Source organism: Mesoplodon mirus (assembly GCF_964341445.2).
Source record: "Mesoplodon mirus genome assembly, chromosome: 5".
NCBI classification, from domain to species: Eukaryota; Metazoa; Chordata; class Mammalia; order Artiodactyla; family Ziphiidae; genus Mesoplodon; species Mesoplodon mirus.
The window spans coordinates 136,261,827-136,286,520 of record NC_138980.1 but is presented as its reverse complement, the minus strand read 5'-3'; the positions used below and the strand labels follow the sequence as shown (position 1 = coordinate 136,286,520).

Sequence of the window (24,694 nt, the reverse complement as noted above, 5' to 3'; positions counted from 1 at the left end):
GATGTGGCACATGTATACAATGGAATATTACTCAGCCATAAAAAAGAAACAAACTTGAGGTATATGTAGTGAGGCGGATGGATCTAGAGTCTGTCATACAGAGTGAAGTAAGTCAGAAAGAGAAAAACAAATACCGTATGCTAACACATACATATGGAATCCAAAAAAAGAAAAAATGGTCATGAAGAACCTAGGGGCAAGACGGGAATAAAGATACAGACCTACTAGAGAATGGACTTGAGGGTACAAGGAGGGGGAAGGGTAAGCTGGGACAAAGTGAGAGAGTGGCATGGACGTATATACACTACCAAATGTAAAATAGATAGCTAGTGGGAAGCAACCGCATAACACAGGGAGATCAGGTTGGTGCTTTGTGACCACGTAGAGGGGTGGGATAGGGAGGGTGGGAGGGAGGGAGATGTAAGAGGGAAGAAATATGGGGACATATGTATATGTATAACTGATTCACTTTGTTATAAAGCAGAAACTAACACACCATTGTAAAGCAATTATACTCCAATAAAGATGTTTAATAAATAAATAAATAAATAAATAAATAATATATATTAAAAAAACATGAGAACACTCTTTAAAAAAATAATAAATAAGAAGGATGTAATGCACATCACATCACACATTGAGGGAATATACTCAATGTTTTATAAGAACTTTATTAGAATACATAATCTATAAAAATATCAGATCACTGTATTATACACCTGAAACTAATATAATATTGTCAGTCATCTATACTTTAACTTAAAAAAGTAAAAAATAGTAAAGAATAAGTAGTAAAATATACATTAATTTCAAAAAAGGATAATATACATCTATATATTGACACCAAAAGATGTCTGGAAAATATTAAGTGAAAAACCAATTTATGAAACAATATGCACATCTTATTTATAATTATAAATATACATTTGTAAATTAGATATATTCATACTATAAATGTATATGTATTATAGGGGAAAGTATATAATTATATACTCCAGACTTTTCAACAGTGAATATGAAATTGTAAGTGATTTCCACTTTGACTTCATAGATTTTTGTTTAAATTTCAGCGTTTGTTTCAAGATTTATTATTATAGAAAAAAAGTGATTTAGAGGGGAAAAAAGAACATTCAAAAGGAGCTAAAGAAAGATCTGTTTACTCCTTTGCTAGTTTACTATTTCAAGTTTCCTGTTTCTTAGTAAACCCAAGGGGCAGGCTGATTAAATGAGAAGGATATGGCAGTAGCAGGCAGTTACCAGTTAGCTTATATTTGCTAGTTTATCATTTCTCTCTTCGTTCTAGAATTTAAGCCTCATGAGAGCAGGAACTGCCTCGTGTTCCCTGCTGTATCTCTTGGATCTAGAACAGTGCCTGGCTCAGAGTAGGAGCTCAATCATATCAAATGAGTACGTAAATGAAAGTGAAAGAGAGGTCAGACCTCAGCTGAGGTCTCTTGGTGAGTGCCTTAGGAAGCCCCTTGCTTCTCTGCCCTTGATTTCCTTTTGCCTTTGTTCTTATTTCTCAGTGACCATTTGGCTGCCCTCCCCCCAGTTCCCATAAGAATTCTCACCCCACCTTGTTTGTTCATTTTCCTGTCTCCTGTAGGCTGGGACACTCCTGAGCCTTTCTTTTTCTCCTGGCACCAAACCTAAAGGAAGCCTGGCTCCTTGGCTACCACTGATGCCCAGTTGAATTTACACCTGCTTGCTCACCTGATTGCCTGACTTTTAGAACTCACTCTACAATCCTAATTAATATTCTAGCCTTTTCATTTCTCTCTTAGGAGAAAAAATGTTTCTGTGGTTCCTTCCTTTTATCGTTTCCTTCCCACCATGTCATTTCATTTGGTTTCATCAGCCGCTACTCTTCTGGGAATTCCACTCTCCTCCCGGTATAATTGCTGCAGACAGCCCCAACTGCCTGTCGGTGCTACTCACATTGCCTGAAGTGGGTGTTGTTGTTATTGCTGATGTCGTGGCGGTTGTTTATCTGACCGCTGCATTTCTAGTTGGCCATGTGGTCACCTTCTCCCACTTTCTACCACTACCTACCCTTTCCCAAGCCTATCCTCTTATTTCTACCTTCTCCAATCCCACAATAGGAAGGAAGATGCTTGGACACTCTTTGGAGGTGTGTGGACTGGAGAGTTCCATTTGAATTGAGGGTCACTTACCCATCTACCTCCCCACAGTACCCTTGCCTCTTTGGGGAAACAGTACCAGCTGTCCCTCTGAGATGTCAGCAGCCTGTTTTCAAGTCTCAAGTCAGTCGTACTCACTATGCATGAGGTACTGTGATTATATCACATTGTATTTTTTATTGCAAATATGCTACACTGTGGCTAAATTGCTTAATATATATACTAGGCAGGGAATATAACCATCATTATAAAACCATTTCTATGAGGGAAAAAAAGTGTTTTAAGTCCAAAATAATTGGTTTATTTTTCAACTTTCTCACTTTAACGCCTTCCTAAATTAGGAACTTTGTATTTGAGTGGTGATATATTTTAAGTCAAATACTAACTTGTTGACAGGTAAAAGGTACACGAAGAAAAGCAGAGAAATAATTTTTTCTCAATTTTCAAAAGAGCAAACTCAGTCAACTTTACTACATTGATTTTTTCAAAAACTAGTGTAAACTCGCAGGAGTATAAATAAATTTGTACCTGTCTTTTCTCAGTTTTCAAGTTATTAAGACTTTTCTAGCATATGAAGAGAAGGGCTTTAAGTCACTTAGAATCAGAATTTGTTTTATTAATGGAATATGATTTATCATTGATTACTAGCTATTAAATTTAGATTTGGACTTATAACTAGGTATTGAAGTTTAGATTTGGACTTATAACACAATTGCAAAATACAAATTTAATCTGATCTTTCAGCAGTTAGTAAAGTGTATATGCAGAGCCAAATTCATTAATTTAACAAATATATATTGAACACCTATTACGTGCTGGATATTCTAGGCACTGAGTAATGGCGGGAAGAAGGAGGAGAGGAGGGAGGTAGAAAGGGAGTCAAAAACCCATTCTCTTTGAGATAGCAGAATATATATATGTACTTACCCTGTGCCTTAGCAATCCAACTTCTAGGAATCTACTCAGAATCATCTGGTAAAAATACATTATTTGGCATAATTCACTATCTGTAAAAGAAATAGTGAATATAACATAGTGAAAGTCTAGAAAACAACCCAAATGTCTATCTGTTGATAAGCCGTAGTATGGCTATACAGTGTAGGCTGTCTGCCCACCACACTCCCTGCACCTGAAGCAAGTCCTTTCTTGAAGGGGGAGCTAATCAGAGTATCTCCTTGTCTGTCATGGACAAGTTTGGGATTTGTTCTTTCTAAGGACCCGTTAAAGAATTGTTAGTGGGAAGTGGCATGAAAGGTCAGGGGTTGCTACGTGGACATTAGATCATAGAGGACCAAGGAGACCTATTAGGAAGCGATTGTAATCTAGGCAAGAAATGTTGTTGGCAATGAAGATGGAGAGAACCACACAATTCAAGATACATTTTTGAGGAAGAATTGATAGGATTTAGTGCTAGGTGGATGTAGGTGGTAAAGGAAAGTAGGAATAGTTTTAGTAAATATAGTTGTGTAAGGGAGGCTGATTTAGCTACTGCTGGCAGAAGTGCTGCTTCCCACCCTGAGGACATCCCAGTAACCTCTTCCTCTTCCCCAGATCCTGCCCAGGTTTGCCTTTGATATGTCAGAAAGGCTACTTTAAGAGTATGGTAGTGAGTCAATAAAAGGACTTCCGGGTAAGATGGCGGAAGAGTAAGACGCGGAGATCACCTTCCTCCCCACGGATATACCAGAAATACAGCTACACGTGGAACAACTCCTACAGAACACCTACTGAACGCTGGCAGAAGACCCCAGACCTCCCAAAAGGCAAGAAACTCCCCACATACCTGGGTAGGGCAAAGCGGAGAGATTCCCGCACAGAGGAGCAGTACTGAGCGGCACTCACCAGCCCGAGAGGCTTGTCTGCTTGCCTGCCGGGGTGGGCGGCGCTGGAAGCTGAGGTTCGGGCTTCGGTCAGAGCGCAGGGAGAGGACTGGTGCTGGCGGCGAGAACTCAGCCTGAAGGGGGCTAATGTGCCACAGCTAGCCGGGAGGGAGTCCGGGAAAACTCTGGAGCTGCCGAAGAGGCAAGAGACTTTTTCTTCCCTCTTGGTTTCCTGGTGCGCGAGGAGAGGGTATTAAGAGCGCTGCTTAAAGGGGCTCCACAGACGGGCACGAGTCGCGGCTGAAAGCGCGGAGCCCAGAGACGGCCATGGGACGCTGGGGCTGCTGCTGCCGCCGCCAAGAAGTCTGTGTGCGAGCGCAGGTCACTGTCCACACCGCCCTTCCGGGAGCCCGTGCAGCCCGCCACTGCCGGGGTCCCGGGATCCAGGGGCGGCTTCCCTGGGAGAACGCACGGCGCGCCTCTGGCTGGTGCAACGTCACGCCGACCTCTGCCACTGCAGGCTCGCCCCGCACTCCGTGCCCCTCCCTCCCGCCCGGCCTGAGTGAGCCAGAGTCCCAGAAGAGGCTGCTCCTTTAACCCTGTCCTGTCTGAGCGAAGAACAGATGCCCTCCGGCGACCTACACGCAGAGGCGGGGCCAAATCCAAAGCTGAGACCCAGGAGCTGTGAGAACAAAGAAGAGAAAGGGAAACCTCTCCCAGCAGCCTCAGAAGCAGCGGATTAAAGCTCCACAATCAACTTGATGTACCCTGCATCTGTGGAATACATGAATAGACAACAAATCATCCCAAATTGAGGAGCCCGGAGTCAGTGCTGGGCCTCTGAGGTGGGAGAGCCAACTTCAGGACACTGGTCCACAAGAGACCTCCCAGCTCCACATAATATCAAACGGCGAAAATCTCCCAGAGATCTCCATCTCAACACCAGCACCCAGCTTCACTCAACGACCAGCAAGCTACAGTGCTGGACACCCTATGCCAAACAACTAGCAAGACAGGAACACAACGCCACCCATTAGCAGAGAGGTGGCCTAAAATCATAAAAAGTCCGCAGACACCCCAAAACACACCACCACACGTGGACCTGCCCACCAGAAAGACAAGATCCAGCCTCATCCACCAGAACACAGGCACTAGTCCCCTCCACCAGGAAGCCTACACAACCCACTGAACCAACCTTAGCCACTGGGAACAGACACCAAAAACAATGAGAACTACGAACATGCAGCCTGAGAAAAGGAGACCCCAAACACAGTAACATAAGCAAATGAGAAGACAGAAAAACACACAGCAGGAGAAGGAGCAAGATAAAAACCCACCAGACCTAACAAATGAAGAGGTAATAGGCAGTCTACCTGAAAAAGAATTCAGAATAATGATGGTAAAGATGATCCAAGATTCTATTTCCCAGATCCAAAATCTTGGAAATAGAATAGACAAAATGCAAGAAACAGTTAACAAGGACCTAGAAGAACTAAAGATGAATCAAGCATCGATTAAAAACACAATAAATGAAATAAAAAATACTCTAGATGGGATCAATAGCAGAATAACTGAGGCAGAAGAACGGATAAGTGAGGTGGAAGATAAAATAGTGGAAATAACTGATGCAGAGCAAAATAAAGAAAAAAGAATGAAAAGAACAGAGGACAGTCTCAGAGACCTCTGGGACAACATTAAACGCACCAACATTCGAATTATAGGGGTTCCAGAAGAAGAAGAGAAAAAGAAAGGGACTGAGAAAATATTTGAAGAGATTATAGTTGAAAACTTCCCTAATATGGGAAAGGAAAAAGTTAATCAAGTCCAGAAGGCACAGAGAGTCCCATACAGAATAAATCCAAGGAGAAATACGCCAAGATACATATTAATCAAACTGTCAAAAATTAAACACAAAGAAATCCTATTAAAAGCAGCAAGGCAAAAACAACAAATAACACACAAGGGAATCCCCATCAGGATAACAGCTGATCTCTCAGCAGAAACTCTACAAGCCAGAAGGGAGTGGCAGGACATAATTAAAGTGATGAAGGAGAAAAACCTGCAACCAAGATTACTCTACCCGGCAAGGATCTCATTCAGATTTGATGGAGAAATTAAAACGTTTACAGACAAGCAAAAGCTGAGAGAGTTCAGCACCACCAAACCAGCTTTACAACAAATGCTAAAGGAATTTCTCTAGGCAAGAAACACAACAGAAGTAAAAGACCTACAATAACGAACCCAAAACAATTAAGAAAATGGGAATAGGAACATACATATCGATAATTACCTTAAATGTAAATGGACTAAATGCCCCCACCAAAAGACACAGATTGGCTGAATGGATACAAAAACAAGACCCATATATATGCTGTCTACAAGAGACCCACTTCAGACCTAGAGACACATACAGACTGAAAGTAAGGGGATGGAAAAAGATATTCCATGCAAATGGAAACCAAGAGAAAGCTGGAGTAGCAATTCTCATATCAGACAAAATAGACTTTAAAATAAAGACTACTAGAAGAGACAAAGAAGGACACTACATAATGATAAAGGGATTGATCCAAGAAGAAGATATAACAATTGTAAATATTTATTCACCCAACATAGGAGCACCTCAATACATAAGGCAAATACTAACAGCCATAAAAGGAGAAATCGACAGTAACACAATCATAGTAGGGGACTTTAACACCCCACTTTCACCAATGGACAGATCATCCAAAATGAAAATAAATAAGGAAACACAAGCTTTAAATGATACATTAAACAAGATGGACTTAATTGATATTTATAGGACATTCCATCCAAAAACAACAGAATACACATTTTTCTCAAGTGCTCATGGAACATTCTCCAGGATAGATCATATCTTGGGTCACAAATCAAGCCTTGGTAAATTTAAGAAAATTGAAATTGTATCAAGTATCTTTTCCGACCACAACGCTATGAGACTAGATATCAATTACAGGAAAAGAGCTGTAAAAAATACAAACACATGGAGGCTAAACAATACACTACTTAATAACGAAGTGATCACTGAAGAAATCAAAGAAATTTAAAAATACCTAGAAACAAATGACGATGGAGACATGACGACCCAAAACCTATGGGATGCAGCAAAAGCAGTTCTAAGGGGGAAGTTTATAGCAATACAATCCCACCTTAAGAAACAGGAAACATCTCGAATAAACAACCTAACCTTGCACCTAAAGCAATTAGAGAAAGAAGAACAAAAACATCCCAAAGTTAGCAGAAGGAAAGAAATCATAAAAATCAGATCAGAAATAAATGAAAAAGAAATGAAGGAAACGATAGCAAAGATCAATAAAACTAAAAGCTGGTTCTTTGAGAAGATAAACAAAATAGACAAACCATTAGCCAGACTCATCAAGAAAAAAAGGGAGAAGAGTCAAATCAATAGAATTAGAAATGAAAAAGGAGAAGTAACAACTGACACTGCAGAAATACAAAAGATCATGAGAGATTACTATAAGCAACTCTATGCCAATAAAATGGACAACCTGGAAGAAATGGACAAATTCTTAGAAATGCACAACCTGCCAAGACTGAATCAGGAAGAAATAGAAAATGTGAACAGACCAATCACAAGCACTGAAATTGAAACTGTGATAAAAAATCTTCCAACAAACAAAAGCCCAGGACCAGATGGCTTCACAGGCGAATTCTATCAAGCATTTAGAGAAGAGCTAACACCTATCCTTCTGAAACTCTTCCAAAATATAGCAGAGGGAGGAACACTCCCAAACTCATTCTACGAGGCCACCATCACCTTGATACCAAAACCAGACAAGGATGTCACAAAGAAAGAAAACTACAGGCCAATATCACTGATGAACATAGATGCAAAAATCCTCAACAAAATCCTAGCAAACAGAATCCAACAGCACATTAAAAGGATCATACACCATGATCAAGTGGGGTTTATTCCAGGAATGCAAGGATTCTTCAATATACGCAAATCAATCAACGTGATACACCATATTAACAAATTGAAGGAGAAAAACCATATGATCATCTCAATAGATGCAGAGAAAGCTTTCGACAAAATTCAACACCCATTTATGATAAAAACCCTGAAGAAAGTAGGCATAGAGGGAACTTTCCTCAACATAATAAAGGCCATATATGACAAACCCACAGCCAACATCGTCCTCAATGGTGAAAAACTGAAACCATTTCCACTAAGATCAGGAACAAGACAAGGTTGCCCACTCTCACCACTCTTATTCAACATAGTTTTGGAAGTTTTAGCCACAGCAATCAGAGAAGAAAAGGAAATAAAAGGAATCCAAATCGGAAAAGAAGAAGTAAAGCTGTCACTGTTTGCAGATGACATGATACTATACGTAGAGAATCTTAAAGATGCTACCAGAAAACTACTAGAGCTAATCAATGAATTTGGTAAAGTAGCAGGATACAAAGTTAATGCACAGAAATCTCTGGCATTCCTATATACTAATGATGAAAAATCTGAAAGTGAAATCAAGGAAACACTCCCATTTACCATTGCAACAAAAAGAATAAAATATCTAGGAATAAACCTACCTAAGGAGACAAAAGACCTGTATGCAGAAAATTATAAGACACTGATGAAAGAAGTTAAAGAGGATACAAATAGATGGAGAGATGTACCATGTTCTTGGATTGGAAGAATCAACATTGTGAAAATGACTCTACTACCCAAAGCAATCTACAGATTCAATGCAATCCCTATCAAACTACCACTGGCATTTTTCACACAACTAGAACAAAAAATTTCACAATTTGTATGGAAACACAAAAGACCCCGAATAGCCAAAGCAATCTTGAGAAAGAAAAATGGAGCTGGAAGAATCAGGCTCCCTGACTTCAGACTATACTACAAAGCTACAGTAATCAAGACAGTATGGTACTGGCACAAAAACAGAACGATAGATCAATGGAACAGGATAGAAAGCCCAGAGATAAACCCACGGACATATGGTCACCTTATCTTTGATAAAGGAGGCAGGAATGTGCAGTGGAGCAAGGACAGCCTCTTCAATAAGTGGTGCTGGGAAAACTGGACAGCTACATGTAAAAGTATGAGATTAGATCACTCCCTAACACCATACACAAAAATAAACTCAAAATGGATTAAAGACCTAAATGTAAGGCCAGACACTATCAAACTCTTAGAGGAAAACATAGGCAGAACACTCTATGACATAAATCACAGCAAGATCCTTTTTGACCCACCTCCTAGAGAAATGGAAATAAAGACAAAAATAAACAAATGGGACCTAATGAAACTTAAAAGCTTTTGCACAGCAAAGGAAACCATAAACAAGACCAAAAGACAACCCTCAGAATGGGAGAAAATATTTGCAAATGAAGCAACTGACAAAGGATTAATCTCCAAAATTTATAAACAGCTCATGCAGCTCAATAACAAAAAAACAAACAACCCAATCCAAAAATGGGCAGAAGACCTAAATAGACATTTCTCCACAGAAGATATACCGACTGCCAACAAATACATGAAAGGATGCTCAACATCTTTACTCATTAGAGAAATGCAAATCAAAACTACAATGAGATATCATCTCACACCAGTCAGAATGGCCATCATCAAAAAATCTAGAAACAATAAATGCTGGAGAGGGTGTGGAAAAAAGGGAACACTCTTGCACTGCTGGTGGGAATGTGAATTGGTACAGCCACTATGGAGAACGGTATGGAGGTTCCTTAAAAAACTATAAATAGAACTACCATATGACCCAGCAATCCCACTACCGGGCATATACCTTGAGAAAACCATAATTCAAAAAGAGACATGTACCAAAATGTTCATAGCAGCCCTATTTACAATAGCCCGGAGATGGAAACAACCTAAGTGTCCATCATCAGATGATTGGGTAAAGAAGATGTGGCACATATATACAATGGAATATTACTCAGCCATAGAAAGAAATGAAATTGAGCTATTTGTAATGAGGTGGATGGACCTAGAGTCTGTCATACAGAGTGAAGTAAGTCAGAAAGTGAAAGACAAATACTGTATGCTGACACATATATATGGAATTTAAGAAAAAAAAATGTCATGAAGAACATAGGGGTAAGACAGGAATAAAGACACAGACCTACTAGAGAATGGACTTGAGGATATGGGGAGGGGGAAGGGTAAGCTGTGACAAAGTGAAAGAGCGGCATGGACATATATACACTACCAAACGTAAGGTAGATAGCTAGTGGGAAGCAGCCGCATAGCACAGGGAGATCAGCTCAGTGCTTTGTGACCGTCTGGAGGGGTGGGATAGGAAGGGTGGGAGGGAGACGCAAAAGGGAGGGGATATGGGAACATATGTATATGTATAACTGATTAAATTTGTTATAAAGCAAAAAAAAAAAAAAAAAAAAGAGTATGGTAATTAACTTTCAGAGCTGCCCGTTAGCTGGATGGCCCCTCTCTGTGTATGTGCAGTGGGACGTCACCTTGGAGCTTGTCTGGATCTCAACGTGTGAAGAATGGGAATAGGGTGAGGCCTGACTGAAACAAGGCACAGCTGCCAGGTGTCAGGGGAACAGTGCAGTGAGGCAGACTCTACTGAGCCCAGTTGTATGCTGAGCACTGCGGGGGGGCCTGCTGAGAACTGTGCAAAGCAGTATGAGTAGAGGAAAGAACGCAGTGGAGACAGAAGCTTCCGTTTCAAGTCTAGGCTAATTGTGTGACCCTGAGCTAGTCCTCTGAGCCTCATTGGTCTTGGATATATTTAATTTAAAAATGTCCATAAGGCATCCAAGCGGAGACTTCAATTAGATAGTTGGCTATATGATTCTGGAGCTTGGAGAGTGGTCAATCCTGAAAGTATAAGTTTGAAATTCTTCAGCATATATAGAAATAATTACTTAGGGAGAAAGTATAGGCAAAGAAGAGGGCCTAGAATTAAGTCCTGAAGCGCTTCAGTATTTGGAGGTTTGGCTAAGAAGAAGGAGCTAACAGTTCGATACAGAATACTTGAATATTTTATGAACATCTCAAATTCAGTATGTCTAAGATGGAACTCCTCTTTTTCTCTGTTTCCTACTATGGTTAATGGCATTATCTGTCATCGTTCATCAGAAACTTGGGGATTGTTCTAGTCTCTTTCACTTCCACATACTTGGTGACCAAGACCTTTCTCCTTTTGAATGTCTCAACAGTCTATCTTTTTCTCTCCATCTCACTACCATTGCCTTAGTTTCTGCCCTAATGATTTCTCACTTGCATTTCTGCAGTAGCGCCCAAACTGATATCTCTAGTCCATTCTTGCCTCCCTCCAATTCAGTTTCTACAGTTGCCAGAGTCATTTTTTTAATGCTAAGTCTCTTGCTATGGTTGCCAGATTTTACAAATAAAAATACAGGGCACCTAGTTAAATTTAAATTTCAAACAATAATTATAAGTGAGTATGTCCCATGCAATATTTAGAACATACTTACACTAAAGAATTATTTTTTGTTTATCTGAAATTCAAATTAACTGATCATTCTACTCTTCTATCTGGAAATCCTAGTCTTGCTTCGAAGTCAGAATATTTCAGGATAAAAATCTAAATGTCCTAACATTGCATTATAAGATTCAGCGTGGGGCCTCCCTGGTGGCGCAGTGGTTGAGAGTCCGCCTGCCGATGCAGGGGATACGGGTTCGTGCCCCGGTCTGGGAGGATCCCATATGCCGCGGAGCGGCTGGGCCCGTGAGCCATGGCCGCTGAGCCTGTGCGTCCGGAGCCTGTGCTCCGCAACGGGAGAGGCCACAGCAGTGAGAGGCCCGCGTACAGCAAAAAAAAAAAAAAAAAAAAAAAAAAAAAAAAAAAAAAAAAAAAAAAAAAGATTCAGCGTGTTCTGGCCTCTTCATGCCGTATGAAGTGCTTACAGTATCCTGAATTTGCTGTGTGCTTTACTCCTTCATACCTCTGAGTGAGCACTTACCTCTTCCCAGAATGCCCCCTCTTCTCAGTTTTCTGGTTAATTCCTGTTGTTAAGACTCAGGCATCATCTTCTCTAGCAAGTCATTTCTAACCCCCTACTCCCCACCCTGTGGAGAATAATAGGAACACCAACTTTTCTTCTGCAGTCTCATAACATTCTTTACTTGATATTATCACAGAACTTATCATATTGTAAATTTAATTAATCTTTTACCCATCTCTCTTTCCTAGATTGTGAGTTCCTTAAGAACAGGGTAAAAAATTGTTTCTTTTAACTCTTTATCCTTGGCACATAGTGGGCTCTCAATGTGTGAATGAACCAATGAATGAGTGAATGAGAAAATAGGAAAGAACCCATAAGCATTAGCCTGGTACTTGGCCATTGGTGCTAACTCAGCTCTTCCCTACCTTGAGTCCTCCAAAAGTCACCGCCTTTGCCTGTCCTCCTCTCTACCCACAAGGAAGCTTCATAAGAGTCGGAGCCAGGTTTTATCCTCTGTATCCCCAGGGCCTTGAACTGTAGGTGCTCAGTATGTATTTATTGAATGAAAAATGTACGAATGAATGAGTATATCTTTCAGGGCTCCAGGTCCTGTTGTCCCTTTCATCGGGGGACAGTATCCCTGCATTAGGTCCTGGGGAGGGAAACCTCCGGCCATGACATCTTTGAATCTCTAGGGCAGATTCTGTATAGCGGGAGCTGCAGCTTCTCTAACTCTGTGTCTCACCTTCTTGCCCAACTCCTCTACTTCCCTTTCTCAACCTCGGAGAGAAGAACTCTTTTCTCCCTACAGCAGCTGGCACATAACAGCTCAATAAATGTTAGCAGTCATTCACAGATGGAACCTTCTTTTTCCTCCAGGGCTCCAGCCTCTCTGCCATTTCTTTCCCACTCTCAAAGTCCATGCCCGGAAAGCCACGGGGACCTGACATTGCCTTCTCTTCCAGGGATTATGGTCTTTCCCCTTCTCACGCAAGGGAGCAAGGTTTTCTTTGTCTCCCACCAGGGCAGTTCAATTAAATAGGACTAATATTAAATGACTCTAATTATTTTTTTATTAATGTTTAACTGCTAAATTCCTTTTTCAATTAAATGATTGTGTCTTTATGCTCAAAGGTCTTTTTAAAATATATATATGGAAGTTCATTTGTTTTATTAAGGGAAATACCACCTGCAAAACTATTAATGACTTGAGCTCTGTGATTAGTTCATTTTAGTGACATTTTGAGATTTAATAATTAATCTGGCTCAAGTTCAAAGAAAGAAAACTCAGTGCCAGAAATTCCTAGCCAGCAAGGAATATAAACAAACCTTAACAATTGTTCCCTCAAATAACAGGAACCATTGAGATCAACTTCTTGCAATTAGAAGTGTTTTGAAAAAATGAAGGAGAAAAGTTCAAGAAAGCATGTCAAAACAACAAAACTCAGTCTACATTTTCATTATTGTGATTGATCAAAGTCTGTTTGCAGCAGACTTGAATGTGAATAAATTAAAGGTGACATTGACTTGGCAGAGGCACACTAGTGATTGGCAAGAACACATAGCAGGAGCAGCTTCTGTAAGCAGAACTTGCTTGGTTGTTGTTTCATTCTAATAGATTTCTTTGCAACCCAGTGCTATCATACTCACCTACGCTCTGTCATTTATTTACCATTTTGGCTTCTACTCCCACCCGGGCAAGATTAAATTCATTTTTGATTACTGATCCAACAGGCATCGCCTCTGGTCTGAGCACAGGGTACCTTTTGGTGATCTCATAACATTTTGGTGACCTCATAACCTCCCCTCTTTTTTTCTCTTCTCTCTTTCATACATTGAAAAAGGGTGATATAATAACTTACTATTTCATCCTGGCAGTTCAGCTTGAACTAGAAAGTGTAGTTTTTTTTTTTTTTTTTTTTTTTTCTTTTTGCGGTATGCGGGCCTCTCACTGTTGTGGCCTCTCCCGTTGCGGAGCACAGGCTCCGGATGCGCAGGCCCAGCGGCCATGGCTCACGGGCCCAGCCGCTCCGCGGCATATGGGATCCTCCCAGACCGGGGCACGAACCCGTATCCCCTGCATCGGCAGGCGGACTCTCAACCACTGCGCCACCAGGGAGGCCCGAAAGTGTAGTTTAATTAAACAATTTGGCAATATTTTCAAGCTTAGGCATTGCTACTGCTATTGTTAGGTCTAAATTGTTTCTTGGTATGTTATAAAGTTGACACTGTAAAAAGAATATTCATCTTAGAACATTGTGAAACAGTTACAAATCAAATTCCCATTATAATCATGTTGATTACTGGGTGGAGTATGTGGCATATACTGGGAGGCTACTTTCTGGAGGAGACCATGTTACAGTAACCATATGTCTCTAAGGTTTGAGGACCTGTACCATACTTTATGTCAAGTCTTCACTTAAATCTATTTACTCAATCTTTTTGTATTTTTCAAAAAAAAAATTTGGGTTTTTTTTGCAGTACGCAGGCCTCTCACTGTTGTGGCCTCTCCCGTTGCGGAGCACAGGCTCCGGATGCGCAGGCTCAGCGGCCATGGCTCACGGGCCCAACTGCTCCACGGCATGTGGGATCTTCCCGGACCCAGGCACGAACCCATGTCCCCTGCATCGGCAGGCAGACTCTCAACCACTGCACCACCAGGGAAGCCCCCAAAATATTTTTAAATAGACTCAAAAGCAGTGTAGTCATACTTTAAAATTTTTAATGTTGATTAAAATAAAAATTATTCATTAGTATGTATAGTTTAAATTATGGAAAGAAAATGGGGCTGTCAAAGTCAAATATATTTATATTATATATATCACATGGTCTAGTGAGAGGTGAAAATGTATGGGTAGGGGAGAATGTATTTAGTAATTTAAATATTTTAGAAAGTTGATCTGTTTCTAAGACCAAAATTTTCACTGTATCTTTATCTTATGTGTACTTTGAAAAGTATATATCTACATCCAGTAGATATATCCTTATTAAAGATATATTTACACTAAGTTTTTGCCACAAATGTATTGCTAATTTATAATTTTAAACTAAAACTTAAAAAAAATTTAGGTTCCTGTTTTTTGTATGTAATATAACTGGATCATTATGAAATGGCCATGGTTTTGTTCCCGTAGAAGGCTAAAAAAGAATTTACTGACATGGGAAATTTTATCAATATCCGTTAAGACTGACTTTTAAGTCTTTACTTGCTTTTGAATATGGTAACTTTCTAACAATGAAGCACTGTTGAATTTACTTTAAACTGTATTTAGATTTTTTATCTTGGGATTTCTTTTGTACTTAAGTTTGAACGTAGTTATATATGGTATACGTGGAATTCACAAGTACTTGAAACCAAATGGAGACCATTTATAAATACCAAACTCCAGAGGAGTGTGGAGCCAGGCTCTCAAGGAAGAAATGGGTTGTTATGTATAACTGTATTCTGCCTGCCATTTTTCCTGGCTGGGTTCATAGCACTTTTATTTTATTTTATTTATTTTATTTATTTTTCTGCTTTATAACAAATTTAATGAGTTATACGTATACGTATGTTTCCATATCCCCTCCCTTTTGTGTCTCCCTCCCACCCTCCCTATCCACCCCTCCAGGCGGTCACAAAGCACCGAGCTGATCTCCCTGTGCTTCATAGCACTTTTAGAACAAACTTCATAATCCCCTAATAAAGAACTGACCATTAGCTCTATTCCATTTCCAGGTCTATCTGTATAAAAATTATAAAATAATTTTGAAGTCTATTATTATGGAATTTTATCTTTAACATGAATATCACACCATCATATATATGTACATAGAGTGTTTTACTGAAATATTCCTTGACAGAAGAATTTTCGCTTTGCTAAGCTGAGACTCTAAAGAGAGAAACAGGGTTAGGGGATTGAGCTCCTGAATTATGTCATGAAAACCATTTTTCTTTTTTATTTATACATACATATGGCACATACAAATAAGCATACTAAATTTAAAAATACTAGTGATACTTTACATAAATTATTAATGATGGGTAATTTTTAATTTGTACTTATCTGCCCTTGTCCATAAGGTATATGTGTAATAATAGATATTCCTAAATGCTGTTGTATGTATGCTTAGATCTATATCCAAATACTCAATTCTGTTTAATAGCGTAGACTCAGAATTGTTCACTCTTTCACCTCTTGTCCAAGTGTGGCCCCAGAGATGCAGAATGACTTGGATACCTGAGACAGAAAAATCCTTGGGAAACTGTTTTAACTCACTCAGATATTTCTCAGCCCTTTTCTTTCTCCAGTACTCACTGAGTGATGAAATTTTCTTCCAGTCAAGATGACTTCATCAGAGAGCACTTGTGGACAGCTCTCTCTCTCTTCTCTCAGATGCTAGAGTACGGTTCCAAGGTTCAGGTTTGCATTGCCTCAGTGTCCTTTATCTTTCCCAAGGCATCATCACAGAGACCTCTAGTCCTATTCTGCCGTTTGTTTCACCTCTTTTTTATAGTCCAAGTATCCAGATCTGTTATAGTACCTCCCACAGCTATAACTGTATATTAGAGCTGATTTCTTCACCATTTCTACACCAAAAGTCATGTGTACTAGATTTTCACATAAGGGACTATATGATTAGAGTGGGATAATATAATTCCTAACGTCTTTGAGTCAACATGTTTAAAGACTGCATTTTCAAGCTTTAATATTTGTCTGTATTTTATTAGTTAAAAAAAAAACTTTAAAAATGATTTTGTGATTACCACACTTAGCAATTTGTAACACATAGTACAACAACAGGACAGCTACCAAAAGGGCTCTTAAGCAGGGCTCTTAGCAAAGAAGTGGCACTGAAAAGGCCTTGAGCTGCAACCTTTTAGGGGCTTGAGTTCTCATCACTGAATTAATAAATAGTGCACAATAAATAACCATTAACTTGTCTAAACTACAAAAACAGGGTTAAGCTTGTTAAACACATCCAGAGCTTTTTTTTAAAAATCTTTTTTCAGTGTAATCCTTCACAAACAATGGTAATTTATAATTTGATGTAGAAAAATATATAAATTCAAACATTTAACAATACTTTTCACAACTGAGTTTGTCTATTTTTCCAATATTAAGGCTCTGTAAACAACTCAAGCCTAAGCTAATTTGCTCCAACTGAACACCCCTGGTGCCTGTTGATGTGAGAGGGATTGTCACAGAACAATAGTCATTCATAAACAATATACTTAGGAAAAGTTCTGAAATATCAGATTTTGGTACAGCTTGTGCTTTCTCTATTGTCAGTATGGTTTCTTTCTCTTCTTCCCTCAGATTGGTTGAGAATGATATCCTTCAGTACTTCACTACAGGGGACTCTTTGATGTGACCTTCTCAGAAACGAGTTAACCTCATGCATGACTTTCTGACTGTCCACCCCACCAGATTCAGCTTCAGTGGAGAAGGGCCATTGTTGGCATACTGCTTCAAATCCCAGGCCAGGGAAGCCAGGACAGTGGTGCAAGACATGGAAGGTTTGGTGGGCAGAGGCTCTTTGTCAGGTGGGAGTAGGGAGGGAATGAGGCATCATCTGTCTCCCAGGTAGTACTATCAATCTGAGGGCTGCATATGGTCACAATAGTCCTCTTGCATTTCAGGCTGTACTTCTCTTCTATTTAGTGGTAACTGACATCTTTGCAAAGCTTGAGAAGTCCTTCTGATGGGGGTACAGTGATGATAACCCTCAAAATCTATAGCAGTAGTTTCAATGCACAATGTGATGATGGTCCTCATGGGCTCAAGGAGCTGGGAGTGGGTAGACATAAAATCAAAGGGCATTGAGTACCTAGCAGAGTGTCCCAAAGTCTAACATTTTTCCCTGCAATGAAGTCCTTCATTCTGATATTTTTGGCACTATTCATTCCTTTATGTAGATTCAAGTTTCCATATTGTATCATTTTTTCAACCTAAAGTATTTAATACTTCCTTTAATGTTCTTGTAATAGAGGTTTGCTTGTGACAGAAACATCTATTATTTTTTTGTCTGAAAATGTCATTATGCCTTCATTTTTAAAGGATGTTTCCACTGGATATAGGATTCTAACTTGACAGTTTTTATTTTCTTTCAGTGTATTAAAGTCATTCCATTGTTTTGTACCTTGCATTGTTTATGATGAGAACTCAATAGTATTTATCTTTGTCTCATAAATGTCTTTCTTTTGTAGCTTATTTTAAGATTTTCTCTTTTATCATTAGTTTTTAGCAATTTGGTTTTGATATGCTTTGGTTTTGTATTTTTCCTACTTGGAGTTTTTTTAGTTTCTTGGATATGTAGATTTATATGTTTATCTATTTGATATATTTTTTAGTCATTATTTTTTCTCCTTCCTCTTTCTTCTCTTTCTGTGATTCCAGTTACATGTATGTAAGACTGCTTAATATTGCCCCACAGCTCACCGAGGCTCTGGTTCAGTTTTTAAGCTATTTTCTCTCTCTTTTGCTTCAGTTTGGATAGTTTCCGTTGCCTTGTTTTCAGATTCATTTTTCTTTTCTTCTGCAGGGTCTAATCTGCTGTTAAGCGTATCCATTACATTTTTTATTTCATGTATTGTATTTTTCACCTCTAGAAGTTCCATTTGGTTCTTTTTAAATGTTTCTACTTTTCTTCTCTTTATGTTAATTTTTCTTTTAAGTCTTTGAACATATTTATAGTAGCTGTGATAAAGTCCTTATCTATTAATTTCATCATTTCTATCATGTTTCTGTTGACTGGTTTTGGATCACACTTTCCTTCTTCACTTCTTGATTGGATGATAAACATTGAAATAGTATGTTGTTTACTGTCTGTGTTTTGTTGTCTTCCTTTTAAAAATGTTGAGGGTTTTTTGTTGTTGTTGTTGTTTTTAGTATATTAATTTACATGTGAATCAGCCCAAACTTTTGGACGCTTCATTTTTAAGTTTTTTTTTTTTTTTTTTTTTTTTTTTGCGGTACGCGGGCCTCTCACTGCTGTGGCCTCTCCCGTTGCGGAGCACAGGCTCCGGACGCGCAGGCCCCGCGGCCGTGGCTCACGGGCCCAGCCGCTCCGCGGCATGTGGGATCCTCCCAGACCAGGGCACGAACCCATGTCCCCTGCATCGGCAGGCGGAATCTCAACCACTGCGCCACCAGGGAAGCCCCCATTTTTAAGTTTTGTTCAGGTGGATCTAGAGCAGTACTGTTCAATAGGAGTTTCTGCAATAATGGAAATGTTTTGTATCTGTGCTTTTCAATATGGTAGCCACTAGTCACATTTGGCTACTAAACACTTGAAATGTGCCTAGTACAATTAAGGAACTAAATTTTAAAATTTAATTAATTTAAATAACAACATTTGGCTAGTGGCTACTGTATTGGACAGTGCAGGTCTAGAATTACCTCAACTCTTGTGCCAATTTATTCTTACTCCTAAGGAGTGATCTTTCTGAAGTCTTTATACTAAATGCCCTGCAGGTTTGGTGAGGCATCTCTGGCTTTTTAGAACTTGAATGTCCCCTAGTCTCATGCAAGCTGCAGCAGTTGTTCAGTTTACAGCTCCCCAGTAGTTATTCTTTAGCCAGAAATTGACCTTCCTGGCCCTGTAGAGTCTCACCCTACCCACATACAGTTTAATACTCAGCTGAACACTCAAGGGTACCCCTATCCAGGTTTCTAGAACTCTGTGTGTGTCTGTGTGTGTGTGTGTGTGTGTGTGTTCTGGTACTGTGCCCGACAAATTTCAGCTTCCTCAGCCTTCCTAACCAACCATCTCTATCTCTTTAGCTCAGCGAGATAACCAACCTCTGCTTGGGTTCCCTGACCCTGTGCAGCAGCCTCCAGCTGAGGTGATACAGGGCTTATCTCGTTTGTTTCCCCTCTCTCGAGGATCACAGTACTGCACTGGCTGTTGTTTAGTATCTGAAAAGTTTAGTATTTTTGTCCAGTTTTCTAGCTGTTTATGGCAGAAGAACTAGTCTGGCACCAGTTACTCCATCTTGTTTTCAAGCCAGTAGATTATGTCTTACTAACACCTCTGTTCTCAATCCAGTGGTAGTGTTTGCTACCTTTGTTGGAGACTGTAGCACATTAAATTGGAGATTTTTTCATCCTGGCAAAATTATGAATTTTGTTCATTCTTCATAAGGATAGCAATTGATGTAGGGATCCTGCTATTTAAAAAATGTTCACAACAAAGTTATTCAATGTGTGTCACAAATTAGTGGGTTAAATTTTTAAGTACTTGAAGATACAAGTATTGAGACTACATTTCTACCCTGAGATGAGAAAGAGGGACAGATATAAGTTTGGTGTGTTTATTTTTAATGAAATAGAATAAACAATCACTATTTAAAAATCCACCTGTAACGTTTTCTGTTGTACTATTACTGCCCAATAGCCAGTTCTTTCCCAGTCTTTACAACAGCCCACAGAAGAAGGCAGTACTGTAATCTCCATTTTAGACAAGGAAACTGAGACACAGAGAGGTTAAGCAACATTAACAGGGTCACAGCTAGTAAATGGCAAAACTGAGATTTATATGCAGTTTGTCTTGCTTCAAAGCCCATGTTTTTAACTGCAAACTTTCAGAAGGTCTAACAGTGTGAACAGTATGCATATGAGTATTTGAGATGTAAATTTTATATATACATAGTATTCCCATTTTCAGATAAAGAAACTGAGACTGAACAAAGTTAACTGACTTTCTTGGTGTCATAGATAGTAAAAGGTAGATTTGGGATTGCAGCTATGTGTTTGGGTCAAAGAACTACCTATGTGGATAGTCATCAGAGTTCTGTTTTTTTTTTATGAAAAAGTGATATATTGGAAACAAAAATAGGGGTAGACATTAAGTAAGTCATGGTATAATGCAAGTGATAAAATCCATACAACTGTTTTTTTTTTAATGTGAAAGAATACTGACAGGGAGAAAAGTGGTATGCAAAAGGATAAATATTTGCTTTAAACATATAAACATTTATGTGAAGACCTACTTACCCTTGGTTTATCCCTAAAATGCTGAAACAAACAATGTTTTTATTGATAAACATATTGAGACTTAAGGTGATATGTTTCCAAGGAAATAATGTTAAGGGAAAAATCCTTGCTTTATAGTAATTTCTGCTATGAAATAGGCTTTGTTACAGAATTACTTCTGTTTCTCTTTTAGTCTACAAATTCCTATTTTTTCCACCTAACTACTTTCATTTTATCTATTCCAAATATTTACAAAACTAGATTTCCTTTCACAAATGATTTATGTTCTGTGTAATTTTTCTGGAAGCTGTTGGCAGGGGTCTGGTAACCATTAGTTTAAAAAAAAAGACAAATAATTTTCTAGGAAGAACTATAGTCTCCATGTTTTTCAACTCCGAAATATTTAATCTTCATATTAAAATAATTAACATATTCAGATTGGCTTTTTATTGGCCTAAATAGCTGTTATAAGAAAGAAACTTGGCAGAGTAATGGTGAGTAAAGAGGAATTATATGAAGGCAGGAAAAAAGAAAGAACAGCTCTCTGCCCTCAGTTTCCTTTTATGCAGAAGGCATAGGCTTGCACCAGCTGTAAGACTGCAACAGCAGAGCTGAAATCCCTAAAGGCAATGTGACTGATGCTCTTATACCAACCCAAGCAAGCTTTATACCAGCTTCTCAGTAGTGTCTTGCTCCCTGTGGTGGGCTACTAGTGCAAGTTCAACCCTCCTGAACCTTTCATTCTGCTCAGGAGAAAGAGCCTCCGGGCTGACACACCAGTTCATAGAGGGTCTTGAAGTCTGGAGATAAGTGAAGATGAGATGGCCTCAGACTGAAAAATATTTCCACCTACTTCCATTATTTCCAGTATCATATTGAGGGATTTCTTTTGTGACATATGGTCACCCCACCTGAGAATTCTACAGGGTTTACAAAAGGCAAAGCCTGACTTTCACCCTCACTCATAGCAGCTGTCCCTAAACTCATAGTTACTGTGGTTATTAAATTACTCATAGGGAATTGATCTGTTATAGAAATTACAAGAATATTTATAAATACGCCTTCCCTCACATGTTTGCTTTAGGAGAGGTTTCATTAGATGGGCCCTTCTTTGTGTCTAGAAGTCTGTAACACTACAATCTCCTCAAATCTTTTGCTGTAAGTATAGACCATTATTTTAAATGTGATTTTAAATATCAGTGTTTACCTTTTTGGAGAACTATTATTGCTTGAAATTCACGTTAGAAACAAAGATTGCATCATATAGTTAAATAACCAGATTTGTCTTTTTTTTAAAGGAACCATTTTTAAAAATAAATTTATTTTTGGCTGCATTGGGTCTTTGCTGCTGCGCTCGGGCTTTCTCTAGTTCCGGCGAATGGGGGCTACTCTTCGTTGTGGTGTGCGGGCTTCTCATTGCGGTGGCTTCTCTTGTTGCGCAGCACGGGCTCTAGGCGCGCAGGCTTCAGTAGTTGTGGCACGCAGGCTCTAGAGTGCAGGCTCAGCAGTTGTGGCAGGCAGGCTTAGTTGCCCTGTGGCATGTGGGATCTTCCTGGACCAGGGCTTGAACCCGTGTCCCCTGCATTGGCAGGCGGATTCTTAACCACTGCGCCACCAGGGAAGTCCCAGATGTGTCATTTTTTTTTAAATGTTGAAATTTAAAAATAACTTGGGAGAATTTGTTTTTGTCAATGTTGTCAGATATTAGTTATGTTAACATTTATATTATAAATAACAAATATATTCTTTTTTTTTTTTTTTTTTTTTTTGCGGTACGTGGGCCTCTCACTGCTGTGGCCTCTCCCGCTGCGGAGCACAGGCTCCGGACGCGCAGGCCCAGCGGCCATGGCTCACGGGCCCAGCCGCTCCGCAGCATGTGGGATCCTCCTGGACCAGGGCACGAACCCGTGTCCCCTGCATCGGCAGGTGGACTCCCAACCACTGCGCCACCAGGGAAGCCCAACAAATATATTCTTAAAGAAAAATCAGAAAATACAGATAAGCAAAAAGAACATTAAAAATTTCACCCAGGGAATTCCCCGGCAGTCCAGTGGTGAGGACTCTGCCGAGGGCACCCATTCAATCCTTGGTCGGGGAGCTAAGATCCCGCAAGCTGTGAGGCGCAGCCAAAAGAAAAAAAAAAATTCACCCATTTGGAAATAATTAAGATAGAAGAGGAAGAAGGAATCAAAAAAGGTAAAAGACGTAATTACTATTTCATCTGTTTTTAAGATGCGTATCTTCAAATTTTAACATCTCTGAAATCAGGATGTGTGAAGGAGTTTACCTTTTTTAGTGGTACATATAACAGCAATGCATCTTAAATTTGATGGTCTTGTATTCAATGAAATACAGTAATAGATTGATTGTTGTTCGGGGTATAGATCCTTACAAATAGAATAGCAAATGAGTGACAAAACTGCATTGCACAAATTGCTTGCACTGATTTGAGAAAGCACTTCCAATAGCAAAGTGCCTCTCTGGAACTGGTGTCTAAGGCTTGCTGAACTCTGATTCCATTTCTGTCCTCCTCTTCACTGCCATACCACTCCAGAGGCGAAAGGGAAATAGATGGGACTTGGTCCTGGCGCTATAGAGGGTGGCCTTAGCAACCATGCTTTAAGTCCCACAGAGAAGAGACTGGCAGGAGCATCCTTCTGAGGCCCTCTCACCTTCACTTCATCTGCAAAAAAAGTACAAATCACTGATTAGTTTTTGAGACAGTAAATAGCTGTTAAATTTAGAAAATCTTTGATAAGAGTGACGTTTATGCTCTGGTGTAATATTTCATGTTAAGTGGTTTGTTTCACTTACTGGGTAGTAAATATTTCTATTTCATTATCCTTCTCATCTTTTTATTATAGTATACAAGGACATAGCTGTTTAATTCAAAATAACATCAATATATAATCAGATAGCTTTTTCAGACTTACCCTGTACATATCTATATATTATTTAAATGCAAGGCAAGTATCATGTATATATGTACTTTATTTTTTATTAGCTATTTTATTTTTACAAAACCTGTAGTTTGTTTTCTTCTAACTAGGAATTTAATGATTTCTTTCATTTATATATGCCTGCAGGAAACAATGAAGAGTGAAAAATATAAAGAAGAAATTAAAATGAAAACCAAAGACTTTCATGAAAAAGAAAAACTCCTCAGAGAAGAGAGCAACAAGGAACACTTGGCTCCACCAGTTCAAACTCAGATTAAAGGGCATGCCTCCGCTCCGTACTTTGGAAAAGAAGAATCCTCGGTGGCTCCCACCAGCACTGGTAAAACCTTTCAGCCAGGATCCTGGATGCCACAAGATGGCAAGAGCCACAATCAATGAATGCACTGTGGTAAAATCATTTCATTTATATATGTATGTGACTATTTTAACAAGTAAAAGTAAAAAGTTACTTTGTATTTTCTTACTGTACAATAGTTCTCTATTCCAGTAAGTTTAAGAACTTGTTTTTACTATGCATAAGAAGTGTGAGGTTATGAACTGTAGGAACCTAACTTCTTTTAGACTTAAATCCTTCACTTGATTTAGTCATCATTCTCTGTTTATGAATTTACTTAGTTTTTTTTTCCTCTTTGAGTTGCTCCCTTGAGAAGTATCTTGTAGCTGTAAATGCTCAGTACATTTTAGATCCTTACGATCATTTAGAAACCACCCAAAATATATCTTCGTAGAAAATGATAAGGGTAAATATTGAACTGTCCTAAATGATGAAATATAAAAGGAGAAGACTGCTATTTCTGTAGAGGCACTCTGTAAGATTCTAAAGAACTAATCAAAATATGAACTTGGATAAAACACGTGGAGGCCAAGAAAATTTATTT

At 39.1% G+C, this 24,694-nt stretch overlaps 1 protein-coding gene across 4 annotated transcripts in view; it reads left to right on the top strand.

Moving 5' to 3' along the window:
- Window positions 1-24,264, top strand: part of NDUFAF2 (NADH:ubiquinone oxidoreductase complex assembly factor 2) — a 192,614-nt gene extending 168,350 nt beyond the window's left edge. Inside the window, exons 4-5 of one of the 4 annotated variants that reach the window (XM_082622340.1) lie at window positions 2,103-2,289; window positions 23,943-24,020. In XM_082622340.1, the coding sequence (XP_082478466.1) occupies window positions 2,103-2,288 (186 nt within the window). In that variant the 3' untranslated portion in view covers window position 2,289; window positions 23,943-24,020. Of the gene's footprint in view, window positions 1-2,102; window positions 2,290-17,199; window positions 17,395-23,942 lie in introns of those variants that run through there. The other 3 variants (XM_082622341.1, XM_082622342.1, XM_082622339.1) reach the window with 3 other exon arrangements.
- Window positions 24,265-24,694: the final 430 nt, after the last annotated feature.